We start from the raw sequence: 17,066 nt of genomic DNA on the forward strand, positions 1-17,066 counted from the left end.
CCATCCCATCCCATCCCATCCCATCCCTCTCCTGTAATGCAGCAGCAGGAGGTTTCTGTCTGACTTTATTGCCTTTGCAATAAAGCATGCGAGCGCTGTGTGGAGGAGATGGGTTGGGTACATGCTGCGGACACCTGCTTTGTGATTGTCTTGTCTCAACAGCAGATGTTGCTTAGATCCAGGGAAGCCTCCTGCTGCAGCTCTCATCGTTCAACCACAGCGAGCGCAAATGCACGTATGGTTTACCTGCATGCTTGCACTAGGCCCACCACGTCCTCGGAGCACCAGGTTTTCTGAACATACGGTGATGTTCACACATCATAGGCGTGCTGCACACACGTAGCACGGCGCTCTAAAGCTGCTGCTGTGAAGAAAGCGACTAGGAGCTGGCTGTGGCTGGATAGATGAACCTGAAAAGGAATGAAATATCCTGGTTCCTGCTCTGCATACCTAGCTGCAGCAAAAAAGGACAGTATCTTACACTTTCTTATCTACGTTGGTTCCTCCAGAGGCTATAGATGAGCAGAAGGCTGTCCACTGTTCAAAAAATATCAGGCTGTGCTACAGTTTCAATGAGTGTGATTGAATCACATGCTTCTGAGCTTCTCCTGGCTTCCTGCAAGGGCTAGGATGAGACTCCTCTCATGAAAATTTGTGGTGGTTTTTTCCCACCTCCATCTAATGCTAGCTGGGCTCCTCCCTGGAAATGTAGGTGAGTCTGTACATGAGGTGTAGATGCAAAATTGGGAGTCTCTTGTGCTCCAAACTAGCTGGGGTGAGAAAGCAACACGTTCTCCCACGCCAGCAGTGAAGGGGTTTGCTGCCTTCTGAAAGATGGAGGCTCCTCTAGGTGCACATCCCCTGACTGGTTCCCTCCTGTCCCAAGAAGTCTAGGCAGCAGCGTTTTCACTGTTTCTTGTCTAGGACACTGATCTAAAAGGGATAAGATCAAGCTCTTGGGTTAGCATAAAAAACCTGTGGAGAAATCCTGTGAGGGGGAGTCTTCACTCCGAGCACATACATGAAAGTCCTGGGCATCAGTCCAGAAGAGGGAGTCAAAGTGTTTATAGGTCTGGGAGGGGGATCAAAGAAATCTGCAGCAGCCATCTGTCAGAACAGGAGGAAGACTTAGACACCTTGAATAAAGACTTTGGGAATGGGGGTCACCGCCGGCACCCTCACCTTTGCTGCTTACCTTGACTCCTGCCAGCTGAGCTTCTGGCCACCTCCAGACAGTTCCTGTCCATCTGCAAGCCTGCACACCTGGGGCAGGGTGAAAGCGAGAGGAGCTGCTGGAGGGCAGGCTCTTACCTGCAGGGTGCAGGGGCAGGAGCCGTCCTGAGCAGCCTGGATTGCAGTTCCATGTCAACTGAGAAACCTTTTTGCACCCAGCCTCCAGGCATGCCACACAGCGCTGCGCTGGGCCCCTCCTGGGTGGCACCCAAGGCAAAATCACCCCACCAGCCATTTCCAGATTTTTCTTTGCTTTGCCCAAGAGCCAGGAAAAAGATAAGAAGAAAATTAGCTGCAGGTATGATACTTTCCTACAAGCAGCTGGGAAGAGCACTGGGGAGACAGACCTTGCTCTGCTTTTTTGCCTTACCAGCCACGCTCCCTAGCAGGGTGTTTGGTGCAGATAATGATCGCTTGCCCCAGAAGTGAAATAATGTGTTTCGCTTCCCCAGGCTAAGGAAAAACAGTCCTCTTCTGTGGTGTCCAAGAAAGCTGCAACCCCCAGGTCTTTTTATAGCCCATGGCAGGCACAGTTGCGTCTCCCTAGGCACTTCTGGCCTGAATTTTCTCAACAGGGTTTGTCAAAGCCTGTGCCAGCACCCAGTTGGCACACAGGGTGCCAGGGAGCAGCTTTCCTGAACCTGACCCTTTTTTTTGGCGGCCAAGGGGTCACCTCCTGGCTGGGGGTGCAGGATGAAACTGCGAGAACACTGCAGGGTGTTTGCACAACATCACGGGGCATCACCTACTCTTGCGGTATGATGCCCAGGAGAAGCCAGGACAGCTTGTCTCCTAAGAGAAGGAGCTGTCAAGGCTGAGGAGCATCACGATGCGTTGGGTGCATGGACAATGAGAGCTTGCCATCTGCTGGAAGGCGATCAGCACTGACAGGTGACAGCCTGGCAAGAGCTCTTGGGTGTAGAACAGGAGAAAGGCCTGTGTCAGCAGTCCCTGGAGAGCTGGATGGCATTTGGGCTTGCAGAAAGAGCAGGAAGAGCATCCTCTGAAGAGGGTGAGCACAGAGCAGGCAGGAAGCTCTGGTCTCAGGCAGCTGAGGTCTGACAACACTCACTGCAGGGTTTTAACATGCTACCACTCTCCTTGAGCCCTCCTTGGAGGTGCCCATCCCCATTGCAGAGGTAACAGAAGGGAGTATGTCTTTGTGTGACTAATGCATCTTGACTCGTTCATTCATAGGGCAGAGTGGAGAGCTGGCGTGATGGTGTCTCACAGCTCCACAGCACGATTTGCCAGTGTCTGTCAAGCTGTTCACACCATACACCACTCCCCGTCACAGCTTCCCCCACCGCTCCCCACACCGCTGAGATACTTCCCCCGCTTTGACACATTCTTAGGGTTCAGCCTTTTGTTATGCCACCAGCGCACCTAGCCCGGCAGGCATCGAGCATCCCGCTCCCGACCACGTCAGCTCCCAGGAACACACGCCCAGCTGGAGAGTCCTCAGTTTTCCCAATGACATTTTATTAATGTCTAGGAGGATATAAGTAGAACTCAGGCAAGAGGGCTTGAAGAGCTGGTCTACTGACAGATGGACCAAACCCTCCCTAGCAATAGAGGTATTGGTACCTCTGAGTATAAGTTGTATTAGTACATTGTAGGATGTTGTTTGTATTATCAAAAGCTGCAGCAATGTTATTGGCCTGATATCCCACTGTTGCACTGGATGAGATGTTGCACAACAGGAACAGAGCCAGGGAAAACTCCGGGATGTTACTCTCCTGGTGTGGAAACCACCATGGGAATTTGACAGTGTACAGAACATGTTCTTGCCCTTTTAATTCAAAAAGGTAAGAAATAACAATGGCAGAACCAAATGTCTCGAATTCCCTGTATTTCATGGTAGATGAGGCCCAAACTCATACTAAGTACCCATGTATTTCTGGAAAGTGGCATTTTCACATGATCATTTTTTCCCTAGCAGAGCCAGTCTGCAAGCCTGCATGCAGCAAGCAATTTTGGCACATCTGCAGAAGGGGCTGCAGGACTTTCTCTTGTCTCTAGCTCAAGTTGCAGATGTATTTCTTCAGCAGCAATATAATTTTAAGCAGCATTTGGTTACAGGCACTTACTTCCAACCCTGCTGTACCTACTAGACCATCTGGCCCAGCAATCACGTAGCTTCACGGTGAGCCAGATGAGGAAAACGATCCAGGTTAAAATGAACACAGCAAGACACCCCCAAAAGAACAGTGCCTCAGGAGAATGAGCACAGGCTCTGGGGAGGGGTAGGATGAAGCAGGAGAGCTCCCTTCTACAGCACAGACTGGGAATCTACACTCCAAATAATGTTGGAAGAAAAGTAGGAGAGACTGAAGAAAAACGAGGCAGAAGCAACAGGGAAAAGTAGTGTCCAGAGTCTCTGTTTTTCATTTGATTGCTCCTCATTTAGAGCAGGGATGGAAAAATTGCTTTGACTGAGAGAATAGCTCCAAACTTCTCTTCCCAAATTCAGCCCAAATCTTGTGCTCTACTAAGTTTTTGATTTCATTGTGTAAATATGAAATTCCCAAAAAGGGCTTGCTTACAACACAACATGTTGTATGTCAGTGGAAACTATCAGCTGGGGTTTGAGTTTAGGTTTGTGTGGAGCTCCAGTGATACTGCAGTGCAAGGATGTTCTTTTCCAAGCCTGGTCAGAACCAAATAGTCCCCCAGGAAAATAACAGGCTTTGCAATTCCAGGTATGCTTCCAGATTGAAGACGTTTAAACATATCTAGAGTGACTTTCCTAAGGTTTTCTTCAGTAAATGATGAGGAAGGCTAGCAAAAATTTCAGTCTAGTAATCCTCTAAAGGGGCCTAAAAAAATCTAACGTTTGATAAGTATGAAGATCTTCAAAATCAGAAGAAACTCTACCACTACCATGTCACGCTCCTTTCCCAAGTAGTCATGCCTGGCAGCTTCTCGCAAGGCTCCTTGGCTTTAATTTACACATTACTCCATCTAGTGGCCTAAAGGTTCCAGCATCCAACAGTTTAAAACTCTGCCCTGGTACCAGCTGGAATTCAAACCTCTGCAGCAATTTTGCCATTACCACTTTTGCCTCCACCTGTTAAGAAGAAAAGCAAACTCATCATCGGTGACAGCAAATACAGCTTGGACTGCAGCTACCTAAAGTCAGTGTATTACGTCATGCTGCTTTGTCAATACAGAGATTTAAAAGTTAAACGTTACTCTTAATGTAGCTGGCTGAGTCTGGGGCTTCCTGGATTTGAAGACAACTGCAGGCACTAAGATGGGTCCTTCTGTGTAAGCGTTAGCCCCGTTTTTGGAAATCACAGTGTAAAACCAAGCACTTTAACGTGAAGATTTTGAGCACTGGTGCTTAGAGGAACTCACAGCACAGATCCAAAGAGCTGGCCTCTTACTGTCCTTCTGAAATGCTCTCTGCCATGCTCATACACTTCATCAAATTGTTCCTCCCATCCACACAGTCCCCCCCTCACCTTCTCAGTGCCAGTCCTGGCTTCTGCCCTCCTGCCAGCTGACATTTTCCCTGCCTTGACTCTGCCAGCTACAGCCACGGGATGGTCCCCAAGAGCACCTGCACACACCCCCATCTGTCTGACCTTGGCTGGCAAAGGGGTGTTGACTGCGATTCCCATCAAGTGGTTTAGATTCAAGCAGAGTGACCCAGGACAGTTCAGAGGGAGAGCAGCCTGCTGCCCCCTCCTCTGCAGGCACCTTGGCTGCATGCCGGCACGGGTGACATGGGACCAGTTTGGTACATATATGTTGGCTCACGTGGTAAAGTTTGAGACATGCCCTGTTGTGGGCATGGTGGGCATCTTCCCTCCAGAGGGAAGAGGGTCAGTGCACCATCAGTGTGGCCCTGGGTCCCCCACCACTAGCCACAGCCAGCACACCCTGAGCTGGCCCAGTGCTCGCTACTGAAGCGTCCTTCCAGGCCTCTGCTTACCTGTGCAAACACCTGCCCGATGCAGGATCGGGGTCCCAGAGAGAATGGAAAATAGCAGTAATATGGCCTGCAAAGAAAAAACACTCAAATCTGTTGTTCTGGCTTGGTTGTAAAGAAACAAGCAAATATTTCATCACAGCAGCAAGGGAATGGTCTAAATACCACCTTACCTAGCTGACTTAAGACAGTCTCCAAATTAACATGTTTTTGCTTCAGAGCAGCAGTGCAGCTCTGCAGCAAGTTTCCTTGTCATCTCTGCTTACTATATGGCTCAGCTCACAGAGCTGTTTTGATGCATGCAAACCTTATTTCAAAGCTGAATGTCAAGCATACTCCAAATGCTCTCCAGCCTGTCATGAGGACTTAACGATCCACCCAGTTATTGCTCCTTTGGACAGCTCTGAACCTTAAGAGTGAGGGGACATATGGCTCAGAAGACCAGACTAACTCTAGGCTGAAGTAAAACCCTGGCTCACAAAGCAGTTAGATGCAGGGATCAGAACCAACTGTTTAGGTCACTGGTCCCTCCTACTGCACTCCCGCCTACTGATTAGGCTTAGGCTGCTTGCCTGCTTGGCTGAACAGCACCTTCTGTCCCTTGGTCCCTTGTCCCATCTCTAATGTGGAGACACTTCACATTAAATGTCTGATTTGCTTTAAGGGAAATATTCAACCTCGATTTGCCCCAAACCTTGGTTTTTTACCTCAATATAAACATTAAATAACATTAGTATTGGTCTTTTTTTGTAAGGTATTGCATTGTATAAAGAACCCCTGAACAGAAGCTGCACATTATTGCTCTCTATTTGCATTTGGATAAGGCTTTACTGTTACTCATACCGGAATGGAAAAAGAGTTTTATTCTACTTTCTTCCTCTCAAAGTCGCTTCCTGGAATGGTTCCCTATTACATACTTAATAACCCGAGAGTAAAAAGAAACTCACTTAGGTGCATCTTTGCTAAATCGGTCTGGATTGAAAATGAGTGGATCCTTGAAATACCTTTCCATCCTTCCCATTATGTAAGTGCTAAACTGTCAAGAAAGAGTTCATTTGCATTAGTCAGGAGCAGCACACTGTTGTCACAGGTACTAAACCATAGCTGCCTTCCACTCCCCAGGCAAAATCGATCCAGAGTCCCAGTTCATACCCCAGTTTTGCCCAAAATTTCAGAGGCCAGCAAAAATAAGCCCAGGGAGGATTCAGGCCTTCTGATACACAGATACCTTATATTTGGGTCAACTGCAGCAGCTAAAAGCTGCTGCTGGTGGATGGGACTCACAACGAGCGTTGTGTTTCCAGGAATTCTGATGCCATTGATGACGTGCTCCTTCTCCATCCAGCGTACGGTCCCTGGGAGGGGTGGGTACAGCCGCAGCGATTCCTTCAAAACCTGCATCAGCGAAAAGCACAAAAGGTCAGTTAGTTAATACAGTATAGGAAGCAGAAATAAAATTAATTACCTCCCTATGGCTTTTCACTTTGGCTAAATAGGAGCCTTTGACTTGTGGAACAGATGCTGGTGTATCTGCCTTTGGCTCCTGTGGGCAAAATATATGGCTAAGTCAGCTCCTTCAGGCCTGGTTCTTTGTTACAACTGGTAAAATACAGAGAAAAAGAAGCAAAAACTGCAAGAGATACCATGCATTGAACACATATGACACCTCAAGTCAGGTCAGCAACTAAGTGAAAAATTCCTGGGAAGCAAATTCAAAGAAATATCTAAGAGTGAAGTCTCATGCTCCTGATGAGCTGCTCTTGGTGCTGGCTGCCACGAGGATGGGCGATTGCTCCCAGCTCCTTTCCACTCTCAGCATTGCACTCCCACTCCTGCCTTTGTCCTGCTTCTGCTGCTCAGGGAGCTGAGCCAAGTCAGAGCACCAAAATGACAAAAAACAACCTGGCAAAGGAAAATGAATAGGGAACAGTGAGAAAAAACGTAATGAGACCGTTTCTTTTGATGGCAGTGAGCTGTAAGAATGGCTTATTTCATCAAAGTGAAACCTAATTAACAGTGCACATTAGCATCGCACTGCAAATGCAATTAACGGTGTGTATGCACGAGTGGATTAAAGAAAAAGCAGCGTGGACAAAAGGATTCAGAATTGCCTAAGCGACAGGAGACGAGTCCCATGGTCTGATATTCCAGTGACGGATTGGCTCTGACCAAGGGTGACTGCGATTTTGGTTGTACAGATCCAAGCTTGTTCTGTTAAATAAATGGTCTGCTTTGAGAGGCTCTCATGTGATAGGTCTTCAAACTGAAAGGCTTAGATACCTTGTCCTAATTGGAGTGGTGTAATTATGATGGTGTTTGGAGAAGCCTAAGGAAACCTGCTGATTTCTGTAATCACACAGAGACGCCTTTTCCTTATGAGAAATACACTTTTGAAATCTATCTGCTTTCAAAGCACAGTGATTTGTGGGATGGGATATGGCAAATGGTAAAACACCATCACACACCTTGACGGGGCAGTTTAAGAGAAGAGCTATCATGGCAGACTACTAAAATCACAAGGATTTTAAGCAGGGAGAATAGCTGTCAGGACTGTGATTCAGCCTCTCCTGAGGGCTACTGGGGTCTCCCATTCTGTAAAAAAGGATATGCAACACAAATGCTGGTGAGTAGCCAAGCCCTGGCTTTGCAGTTCATTACCAACCAGCATTTCTATACACAAGGTCTCTTTTAGGACCAAACTTTTTTTTCCTCGAGTGACTGAAGAGGGCTTCAAGATTCAATAATAAAAGATTGAAATTGCAAAAAACAGCCATTGTTTTTGGATGTCGTCAAATCCCACTGAGTTTATGGTCTATGGCGAGATCATAGCTGGAAATGCTTTAACAATAATCAAACAAAAATAGAGTTGTGAGTTGGGAAGTGCCTGGGACTTACACGCAGGTTGGACTTGAAGTTGCAAACCCTTCTTAAAATACGGCTATGGTTTCATCTTAAAAAGCTACGGATTAAGCAACTCCGCTCTAGCTCCCAGCTTCGTAATAATTAAAGAAAGCAGTGAAGGAATCATGTGGGGTTTTGGAAAGAAATTCGAGGACCATCCTCCCCGACAAGGCTGGGCTGTTGCAAATGGCTCATGGTAGCTGCTTGCTGACTCTCTGGTGATAAACGCTGACAGGATCAAATAGTAGTAATGCTCTTAAAATTCTGAAAGTGTGGGGCTCCTCTTGGCAGTCCCAGGAGATGGCAGGAGTGCTACCAAACAGCTCTGACTGCTATTTTACCTCACTCCTACAGTACCTGTGATAAGTAGGTGAGTTTGCCAAGATCCTCATAGTCAATGTCTCTCTTGGCACCAAGAACTTCATCCACTTCAGCCTGAAGCCTGCAGTTAAATTAAAAAATGTTAGTTGCAGACACCCATTTCTTGCTAGGCAAGTTGACAAATTACAGTTTTTACTTTCCAGACACTGAGTTGGACTTTGACTCCCATCCTCAGGCAAAATGCCTACTGATTCCCAGCCAGCCTGCCTGAACTTGTGCCTCATATCAGGATGGAGTGATGTGCATACAGTGCAGCCGAATCATGCAGGAATTAGGACCAGCTTTGTATAAAGGCTTTGAAAAAAATCACTTAGATGGAATTGAAGTAATTAATCTTAAGCTTTTTTAAAATTGTAAATATACTGGGACTTTGAAACTGTTTACTTTGGAAGGGAGGCTAGAATTTATTGGGAATTGATCCTAGCTTTTTAATAATAGTTAAGTTCACCTTGAAATTAGCAGCAAGCTGCGTTTGCAAACTGGAGCACACATACCTTTCCAGTATTTCAGGATGCTGAGCCAGTGCCATTACTGTGAACGACAACTGATTGGCAGTGGTTTCATGACCTAATGACATAAAAAAGTCATCTAAATGTTAGTATGAAATAATAACATGATACAAAGATGGTCTACTAGTTTGATTGTGAACAGGAAACTTTAAACATCAGGCCCTGCATGTTTAATTTCAAGTATGCTAGAAATTAAAGGAAACACTAAAAGGGATGCAATTTTTACATAAGCAGCTTTCAAGAATGACAAGAACAAGGCATAGCTGGTAAAGGTACAAGCCACCTTCCTCAACTCAAAGCTGCAGTGGCTGCATCCAGCACCACTGGTTATGAGTTCGACAGAAGGGCCAGTGAGGTTCAGTATTTGCCTTGGCATGTAATGGAGGACACAGTTCTGCCAAGAAGCAAGGATTTACTGGTTTTGAGGGAAAAAGAGTTTCTAAACATCTTTCTTTGAAATGTCTGCTTTACGTGGGTAGTTTTCATTTTTGTATGGATAGGCCTATGCATTATTTTAGAGCATTACAGAAAACAGACTTCTGCAAAGATGTGTTCCTTGCAATAATCTCTTTCTTGCAAAAGAACAGTGGTTTAACCGCACCTTCTCAGGAGCCTCAGATCAGTCTTAGGATCTTGCAAGATTGATCTTTCTATGTTGTTTACCTCGCAACAACATTACCTCTGTGTTGTTTATCATCTCGTCCCCTGCTTTTTCTGATAGGCTTGACAGTGCCCTCTCCTACCAAGCGTTGACAAATGCTCTTAAATCAAGAATGGCATTTGCTCATGTGGATGAGGTGACGTGAAGACATGTGAAATATGTTAAAGATGCTTTCAGTGGGGTTTGGCAGGATCTGGGAGGAAGGGCCAGAAGCCCATGAGGAATAGCTTTGTACCCCAGCAGGCCAGTGCTGTCCTCTGCAGCACAGGTTGCAAACCACTGCCCTGGTATTATTTGCTGTGCTGATGACCGAAGGAGGATAACATATCATTTGCCTATGAGAAAACTAAGATCTTTCTTCAGACCTCGCCCAGATGGTCCTACGCCAGATGAATACTTCCGTCTTGGAACAAAGTGACAGCAGCATCACACACAGTGAGCAAGGACATTAATCATAACCCTGCAGATGGTCCAAGAATGAGTACGGCTTCCCATATGACATATCCAAACATTAGAATAGCTACCAACCCGCAACAAAGAAAGTGATAAAGTTATCCAGAATGTTTTCATCATCTCTAGTTTCCTCCAGAGCTGTCAAGAGAGAAAAACAAATGAGATTAGAAAATGTGTCCGTGCCCCAGCTGGAACAGCCAGAACGCTCTGCCGTGTTTCCCATGTTTTGTCTGAAGTGGCATTGGGGATGCCAGAGGATGCTGAGTGAGCAACTCCGTGGTGACTTGTGGCCAATATTTGAGCCGATATGAAGAAATGGGGAATTTTCGGAGCAACTCTCACTACCCTCAGTGTGAAAAAAAGCCCTCCTGAAGACATTAAAGAAGGATCAAAGTTCAGATCCCCAAAATAAGCCTCCCCAAATCTCATGGCAAAACATGCCACAGGTAAATTAACTGAAACAGCAACATGACCCCTACCATCTCCTTTCAGTATCTGCGTGAGAATATCCAGCGTGGCTTCCTTCCCGCTCTGGATGGCCTCTCTCCTCTGGTCAATGCACTCCTTCCCCACACGCCGCAGCAGCCTCACACTCTCCTTGACCTCCTTTACCAGCTTCTGTTTCCCTGGCATATACTGAATACAGAATTTCTTCAGTCATTTTATCCCTTTTGCTGGTAAAAAATATTGCCAGTGGTGTGTTTTTTTTTTTTCAAGGAAGCACCTTGTTTTCTGCTAAATTATATTTGTCACAAAAACTTCTGCTCTCCATGGAACAAAGTGAACATCCCCAGGGTGAAGGGTTTGGGCTGAAATGAGAAATATTCCAATCCGGGCATGCTGATGTCCTGCCTGTCAGAGCTGATGTTTTGAGCACCATGAGCAAAATTCCTCACCTCTCCATGGAGAGAAACTGCAGCAGGCAATAGAGAATCTCACCTCTGGGCCCAAAGAGGAAAACAGGAGCTCTAGAAGCCTGAACTACAGCTTTCGTGGGAAACTGTGGAATAATTTTTAACTTAAGTATTTCAGATTACATCCATAATTTCCTAGTGTATGAATTTTGGTCAAAATATACTTTTTTATGGTAAGAAAGTTCAAATTTCTTCCTCCTTGAGTGAACGCTGCCGTCCTGCTTGGACAAATGGCAAAAATCTCAATTTTTGCAGTCATGGGTGTGAAAATGTAAAAACACATGAGAAGATACATGTATGGGGGAAGAGAAGGCAGAAGGACAGAAAGGAAGCATTACATGGTAATTCTGAATTCTGCAAGTGTTTTAAAGCACTGATGAATTTTGTCTCCATATCCATTGAAGGGAAGGAGCTGCTGATGACCCTTTCCCCACCATACACCACACAGCTCTGGCCCACCTGGGCAGCTCCAGTTGGACGTGAGGAGAGAGGGCTAAAGTGAGGTGCGTACAGACCTGCAGAAGGGGGATGCGCGTCTTGGTCATTCCCTTCAAAGCTGTGGTCACAGCGTGCGGGAAAGGCGTTTGGTCATTGCTCAATGCATTTAATTCCAAGCCAAAGGCTACCTGAAAAGCAGGAGAGAAAAAGGCAGCAACTTGCTGCATCCTGCTGGCTCCCTGGGGCTGGGGTGAAAGAGCAGGACAGTCTCACACCGCTGTCTTTTCCCCTAAAAATACCTCTGGCTAGATCCTACCTTGCAGGAAGCTGCGAGGGAAAGGTAGTATCTACATTATGCTTCCTCCTTATTTGGGGGGGATTAATAATTTACTATTACTCCCCATTCATCCCAAGGAGAAGGGAAAAGCCAGCATAAAGCAGACTTCATGCTGACATACAATGGTAATAATACAACACCTACATGTGAACAAGACCTGGTGTGCCACATTTGGCACAGAGGGGTGGGAGGTACAAGGCTTTTGCAAAGGGTGCTCATCCTGCAGGCTACACATAAGCTGTGCAAACCCTTCCCCAACTGCCCCTTCCTATGGCTCAGCCAGAATGGAAGTGGCACAATTAGTCCTTCAGGTCTTCTGGCACTGCTGGGTAAAGGTCTTATTCCCTGGCTCTGGCTCTTGATCCCATCCTGCTGTTGGAACTTGTTACTTCCATTCCTTCCTACCAGTTGCAGAGGAAACAAGAAAGCAGACAGCTGGTACCTTTGCAATGATATCCATAGTCACCCGGTTCATCATCGTCAGCATGCTAAACTCTTTTTTTCCATCTGCCATTTCCTCTAGCTTCTCCATCAGCTCCTCTGCTTTTTCATTAAAAGTTTCCATCAGACCAATCAGGTAGCTGAACAATCAATAAAAACGAGTGATGTGGGCTCTGGAGAGGACATCACTGCTCAGGCAAAATTATAATTTTCCATTGAAAACTGTAAAGGATTTTTCTTTTTTAATTTATAATAAATTTGCCTTTATACTTTAAAAAGCAAACACATAAAATTAGCCAAATTTTTCTCATAGCAGCCCTGCTCCATCCTGCCATGTAAACAATGGCTGTCATGGCAAAGGACTTCGGTCTGTGCATGCTGAAGCAAATGGACTTTATCTTCAGATGCTAAACACAATGCATCGAGGCTCACACAAGCAAACCAGACCAACTCCCTACTCATCCACCACACCATATCTCTCACAGGGAACCACTCAAGCAGGTGAATGATGAGGCTTGCCCACTTCAAATCCCCAAGGTTTGTTTTGCAATAGGATAAGGCAGCCATCAGCACACTCCTGGATATGCAACCCTGGGACCTTTCTGCCATTGCTGAGCTCATATGGATGTCACTCTCTCACAGGAAGCCTGGTCAAATCATACTTGTGAGGGAAGTGGTGCACTGGACTCTAAGTAAAACGTGATTTTGGCACTAAATGTTTTTTTTCTCTTTCTGAACAATAAATAATGGATCAATGACAAGGAGAATTATGAAAATACAATAGATATGACAGCTAGATCATTCCAGAGATATTTGCCTTACGTTCGGCTGAAAGCTGGATCCATTATCTTCCGCTGCTTGTGCCAATGCTCATGGTTGCAAACAGTTACCAAGCCATTCCCTAGAAACCTAGCATTTAGGAAAACAAGGAAAAGAACAGTTTTCAGCAAGGGAGCCAGCTGAACCCTGTGTGGTCACAAAGATAACTCTTCCACATCTGCTTTCTTGTACTTTTTCTATGTGCAGGGATTACCGTGCTGCTTTGAGTACACAGTTGTTGCATCACTGTGGACAATGACTGAACTGCAGATAAGTTTTGCCTGGTAGGTTTGGACTGCTGAGTCCAGCAAGATGCTGGTTCACTACAGATGTTATGCAAATAATTAATATAACAACTGGATTATTATATTTTTTAAAGCTTCAGGCTAACAGAGGAAAATACCCTTTTTTTTAATTGAGTTTAGGAACTGGAAACTCCCACGCATTAAGGAAAAATTCAGTGCTCTAAAATCTAAGTGAGAAGTTTAATGATGGTCTTGAGCATAACTGAACATCCACAGGGGGGAAAAAATTTGATCAAGGTAAAAAAAATCCAACATAACCTCCTCCCTGACTGTGAAGACATTTGACTTGACACACAATTTAGTAGGTAGACGTTGCTTACATATGTCTGGAATTAGTCATTAAGCCCAACACTAAGGTAAATGGTCTGAGTCAAAGTGTCACGCCTGTGTCATTATTTATCATCTTTCATTTATTTTCAGATCACAACAGCTTCAGATGGGTTTCGCCTACCTCTCACCAAATATGTTGAAGATACGACCGTACACCAGCCGATCCTTTGGGTACTGTGGTGACATCAAGAACTCCTAAAATCAAATCTCAGGTCAGTGAATACTGAGTACAATCCGTTTCCCAAACAAAACATAAAAAGCCACTCACACGTTCACTCTTTTCCTCCTGTAGCAATAGTCTGAAGACTAGATGAATTATTTGGTGTGCCCCAATTCCCCAGTTCCTGTGCTTGCTAGCTTGTTTTGCCTGCCTCTAGCACTTTTTGCCTGGTGACCTGAAATCTCACTCTGTGGTTATTGCAAAGATTTGAGGAAGAAATTTGGTCCCTTGTGCCTCATTCATCTGAGATATTAAGCTTTTGCAGAGAGTCTGCTTTTCAGAAATGGTGGATGCTTGCTCTATCTGCTGTTTAAATAAGGGTAACAAAGTAAATCAACTGATTAAGGAAGAAAATAAATCAGGACAGCCCAGAAAGCAGAGCACCTCATCCTCCTAACCCAGCCAGAGCCACCCTCTCTGCAGGCACAGACGCTGCACCACACTGCCCTGAACATCAGGCACCACAACTCTCTGGAGGGATGGGCTGAGCCCCACTGTCAATTTGGCTTTATTTTGCAGTACCTTCACTCCTTCAGGACTCAGAATCATCACTGAGACTCTGTGAAAGGCATTAAGCCGTACAATAGGTCCATATTTCTCTGCCCTACAAGGAGAGAAGAGGAAAAAAAAAAGAGAGAATTATGGTGCAAACCACCAACATGTAACAGTTCAGACCTAATAACCTCAAAGGACCAAAGAAGCATGTACTGGAAACTACCGCAGTCTTCAGCAAATAAAGCCATTAGGAGAAAGATCAATGCTCTCTCTCTAGCTCCTCTACCAACCTTCTGAATGATGCTAAATATGTAATTCAGGACCTCCGTGCCTTGGTTTCCCAACCTGTGCTACAGGGCTACCGCATCTGATGCTACTGATGGGTCTCAACTTACCACTGCAGGAAGAGATCATGCATAAACTCCTGTTTCCTCAGCATTCTCCACAAGATCGGCAGATGTCCAAATAAAAAGCTGCAGAAAAGGAAGATTAAGAGTGTCACCTATGCCAACATAGGGTTTCGTATGGATTGCAATCCTTGCTCAGTGATGTAACATGGGTGTTGCTCATGTTTTCCTCCTTGTAAGGAAAGATAAAAGTAACACCTGCCCAGCCCTCATGTGGGTAAGCTGGGGGCCAGGGTCAGGCTGGTGCACTCCTGCAGCCAGGAAGATCAGTGCAGAGATGCAGGACAAGGTCTTTTTTGCTTCTGTAAAAGCAGAAGCTTTTGGGTGGGAGCTCCCAGCTCTGGGTGGGAGCTCCCAGCAAACTGCTTTGCTCTTTGCCTAGCTGGCAGAATCTCCACTGCAATTATTATGTTTCTGTACATGCAACAGACATTTGCATTAAATATTCTTTAATACATGCTCAGCCCTGATAAGCGTAACTTTGATTCTGTCAATGGAGTTAAACTGAGTAAAATTACGAATGGTCTCCTTCTGCCTAAAGCCATGTCACCTCAAATGCTGAAATAAAGAGGACAATGTAGAAGGATAATCACTGATTAATATGGAAATTGCAGAAATTAATAAAAAGGGCTAACTCTTCAAATACAAAAGCTGTATTAAAAAGTTAAACATCAATGCCATCTTTTGGCTGCGAGTGGTGAATTCCCACCGGCTTTGCATACATCTGAAGGAAGATTTGGCTAAGCTCCTCTCTAAATGAAGCAAGCTGTGCTCGAGATCTGTTTTCCATTTGAGAGACAGATAGTCATGCTATCATCCTTTTCAGTATAAACAAGTTATAGGGGAAAAACAGGCTCTGATCTTATTTCTGTTGGAACTGGGAGGTGCCTAAAATAACAAGCACTCAACAAAGTTACTCAGCACCTACAGAAACTTTTAATCCTTCACTTGCTTGACTCCTCCATTGTAACTGGACTCCAGAAAGATGTGAAAGCCCCAAATACGACAGACAAGTCCTTTGTTAGCTAAAGCTCTGGAAGCCGCTCCATCTGCAGCACATGAAGCAAGGTCCCACTTGTGACTCCCCTTGGGTGACACATGAATCCTCAGAGATATTTTTCATCCCCTGTCCTATCACTACCCAATTAAGTCAGGTGTTACTGCAGGCCTAAAACATAGATCTGCTGTTGAGAAGTCCCAGTTACTTACTGCATACCATTACAAAAAACTAAGCAAGGACTTGGCTTGGGATATATAACTATGTGACACTATCATCCGAAAACATGTATTTGCAAAGAAATATCTTTTGCCCATTTCTTGCTATTAAATCTTTAATATGAAGCACACCTTTGTAAGAAATGACCTCCTCTCTTCACACATAAGCCATTCATGTGGTAAAAACAACACAAAGCCACTAGGACTCACTTTTTCAGCCTGTCCTGCACAAGTCTCCTTTAGAGATGTGCTGTGTCAGTTCAGGTAAAATAAATCAGCCCAGGAAATCAAGGGCGTTAACATAATCTTGTCATCATACAGCCATAAGACCTTAGACAAAGTCTTGAGGTTTTGGTAAGATCCTGTTGTACTTCATCCTAAAGCAAGGCTTTCTTCAGCTTTTATCAAAGGGAAAGTCATGCATCTGGAACAGAATAACACCTTGAAACAGTACCAACTGTGGGCTGGCTGGATGGGGAGCAGATCTGCTGACCACAACCTGGGGGCTGGTCCCAGTGAGCAGCAAACTGGTGCAAACAGCCTTTGCTTCTGGTGCTGCTCTTCTCCAGTTTGCCAGATACAGTCTCAGTTGAGAAGTGTTAGATTTGGATTAATACCATTTCAGAGTAATATGGGTTGGCAAGGACCTCTGGAGGCCACTGGTCCAGTCCCCTGCTCCAGGCCAGTCACCGTCAGAGCTATGTTATATATATGGGCCTCACCCAGTCACGTGTGCCAGTGTCTGAGCAACCTCATGGTGAAGGTGTTTTGCCTTACACCCAACTGGAATTTCCCTTGAGACAACTTGTGCCCATTGCCCTTTGCCCTTCATTTTGCAACTCCAAGGAGAATATGGTTCCATCTTCGCATAACCACCCATCGGGTAGCTGAAAACAGCCAGTGGATCCCCCTCATCTTCAGCAGCTGCTTCTCCACCCAAAGCAAGCCCAACTCTCTCAGCCTCCCAGGCATCCTGGCTGCCCTCCGCTGGACTCGCCCCAGTGTGTCAGTGTCTTTCTTGTACTGGGGAGACCAGTACACACAATACCCAGCTTTTCTTCCCCCCCCCC

At 45.5% G+C, this 17,066-nt stretch overlaps 1 protein-coding gene across 1 annotated transcript; it reads right to left on the reverse strand.

The window, feature by feature from the left end:
- Window positions 1-3,974: 3,974 nt before the first annotated feature.
- LOC104626282 (cholesterol 24-hydroxylase) lies at window positions 3,975-14,847 on the reverse strand (the record flags this gene model as incomplete). Its single annotated transcript, XM_010294165.1, has 14 exons — window positions 3,975-4,303; window positions 5,174-5,240; window positions 6,118-6,206; window positions 6,455-6,565; window positions 8,429-8,513; window positions 8,947-9,019; window positions 10,151-10,213; window positions 10,555-10,711; window positions 11,505-11,615; window positions 12,207-12,345; window positions 13,028-13,114; window positions 13,781-13,854; window positions 14,402-14,483; window positions 14,770-14,847. Coding segments are annotated over 14 exons (1,378 nt in total), but the record flags the coding sequence as incomplete, so codon positions are not given.
- Between the last annotated feature and the right edge of the window lie 2,219 nt (window positions 14,848-17,066).

The sequence above is a fragment of the Phaethon lepturus genome, unplaced genomic scaffold, assembly GCF_000687285.1.
Source record: "Phaethon lepturus isolate BGI_N335 unplaced genomic scaffold, ASM68728v1 scaffold43390, whole genome shotgun sequence".
Lineage (NCBI taxonomy): Eukaryota > Metazoa > Chordata > Aves > Phaethontiformes > Phaethontidae > Phaethon > Phaethon lepturus.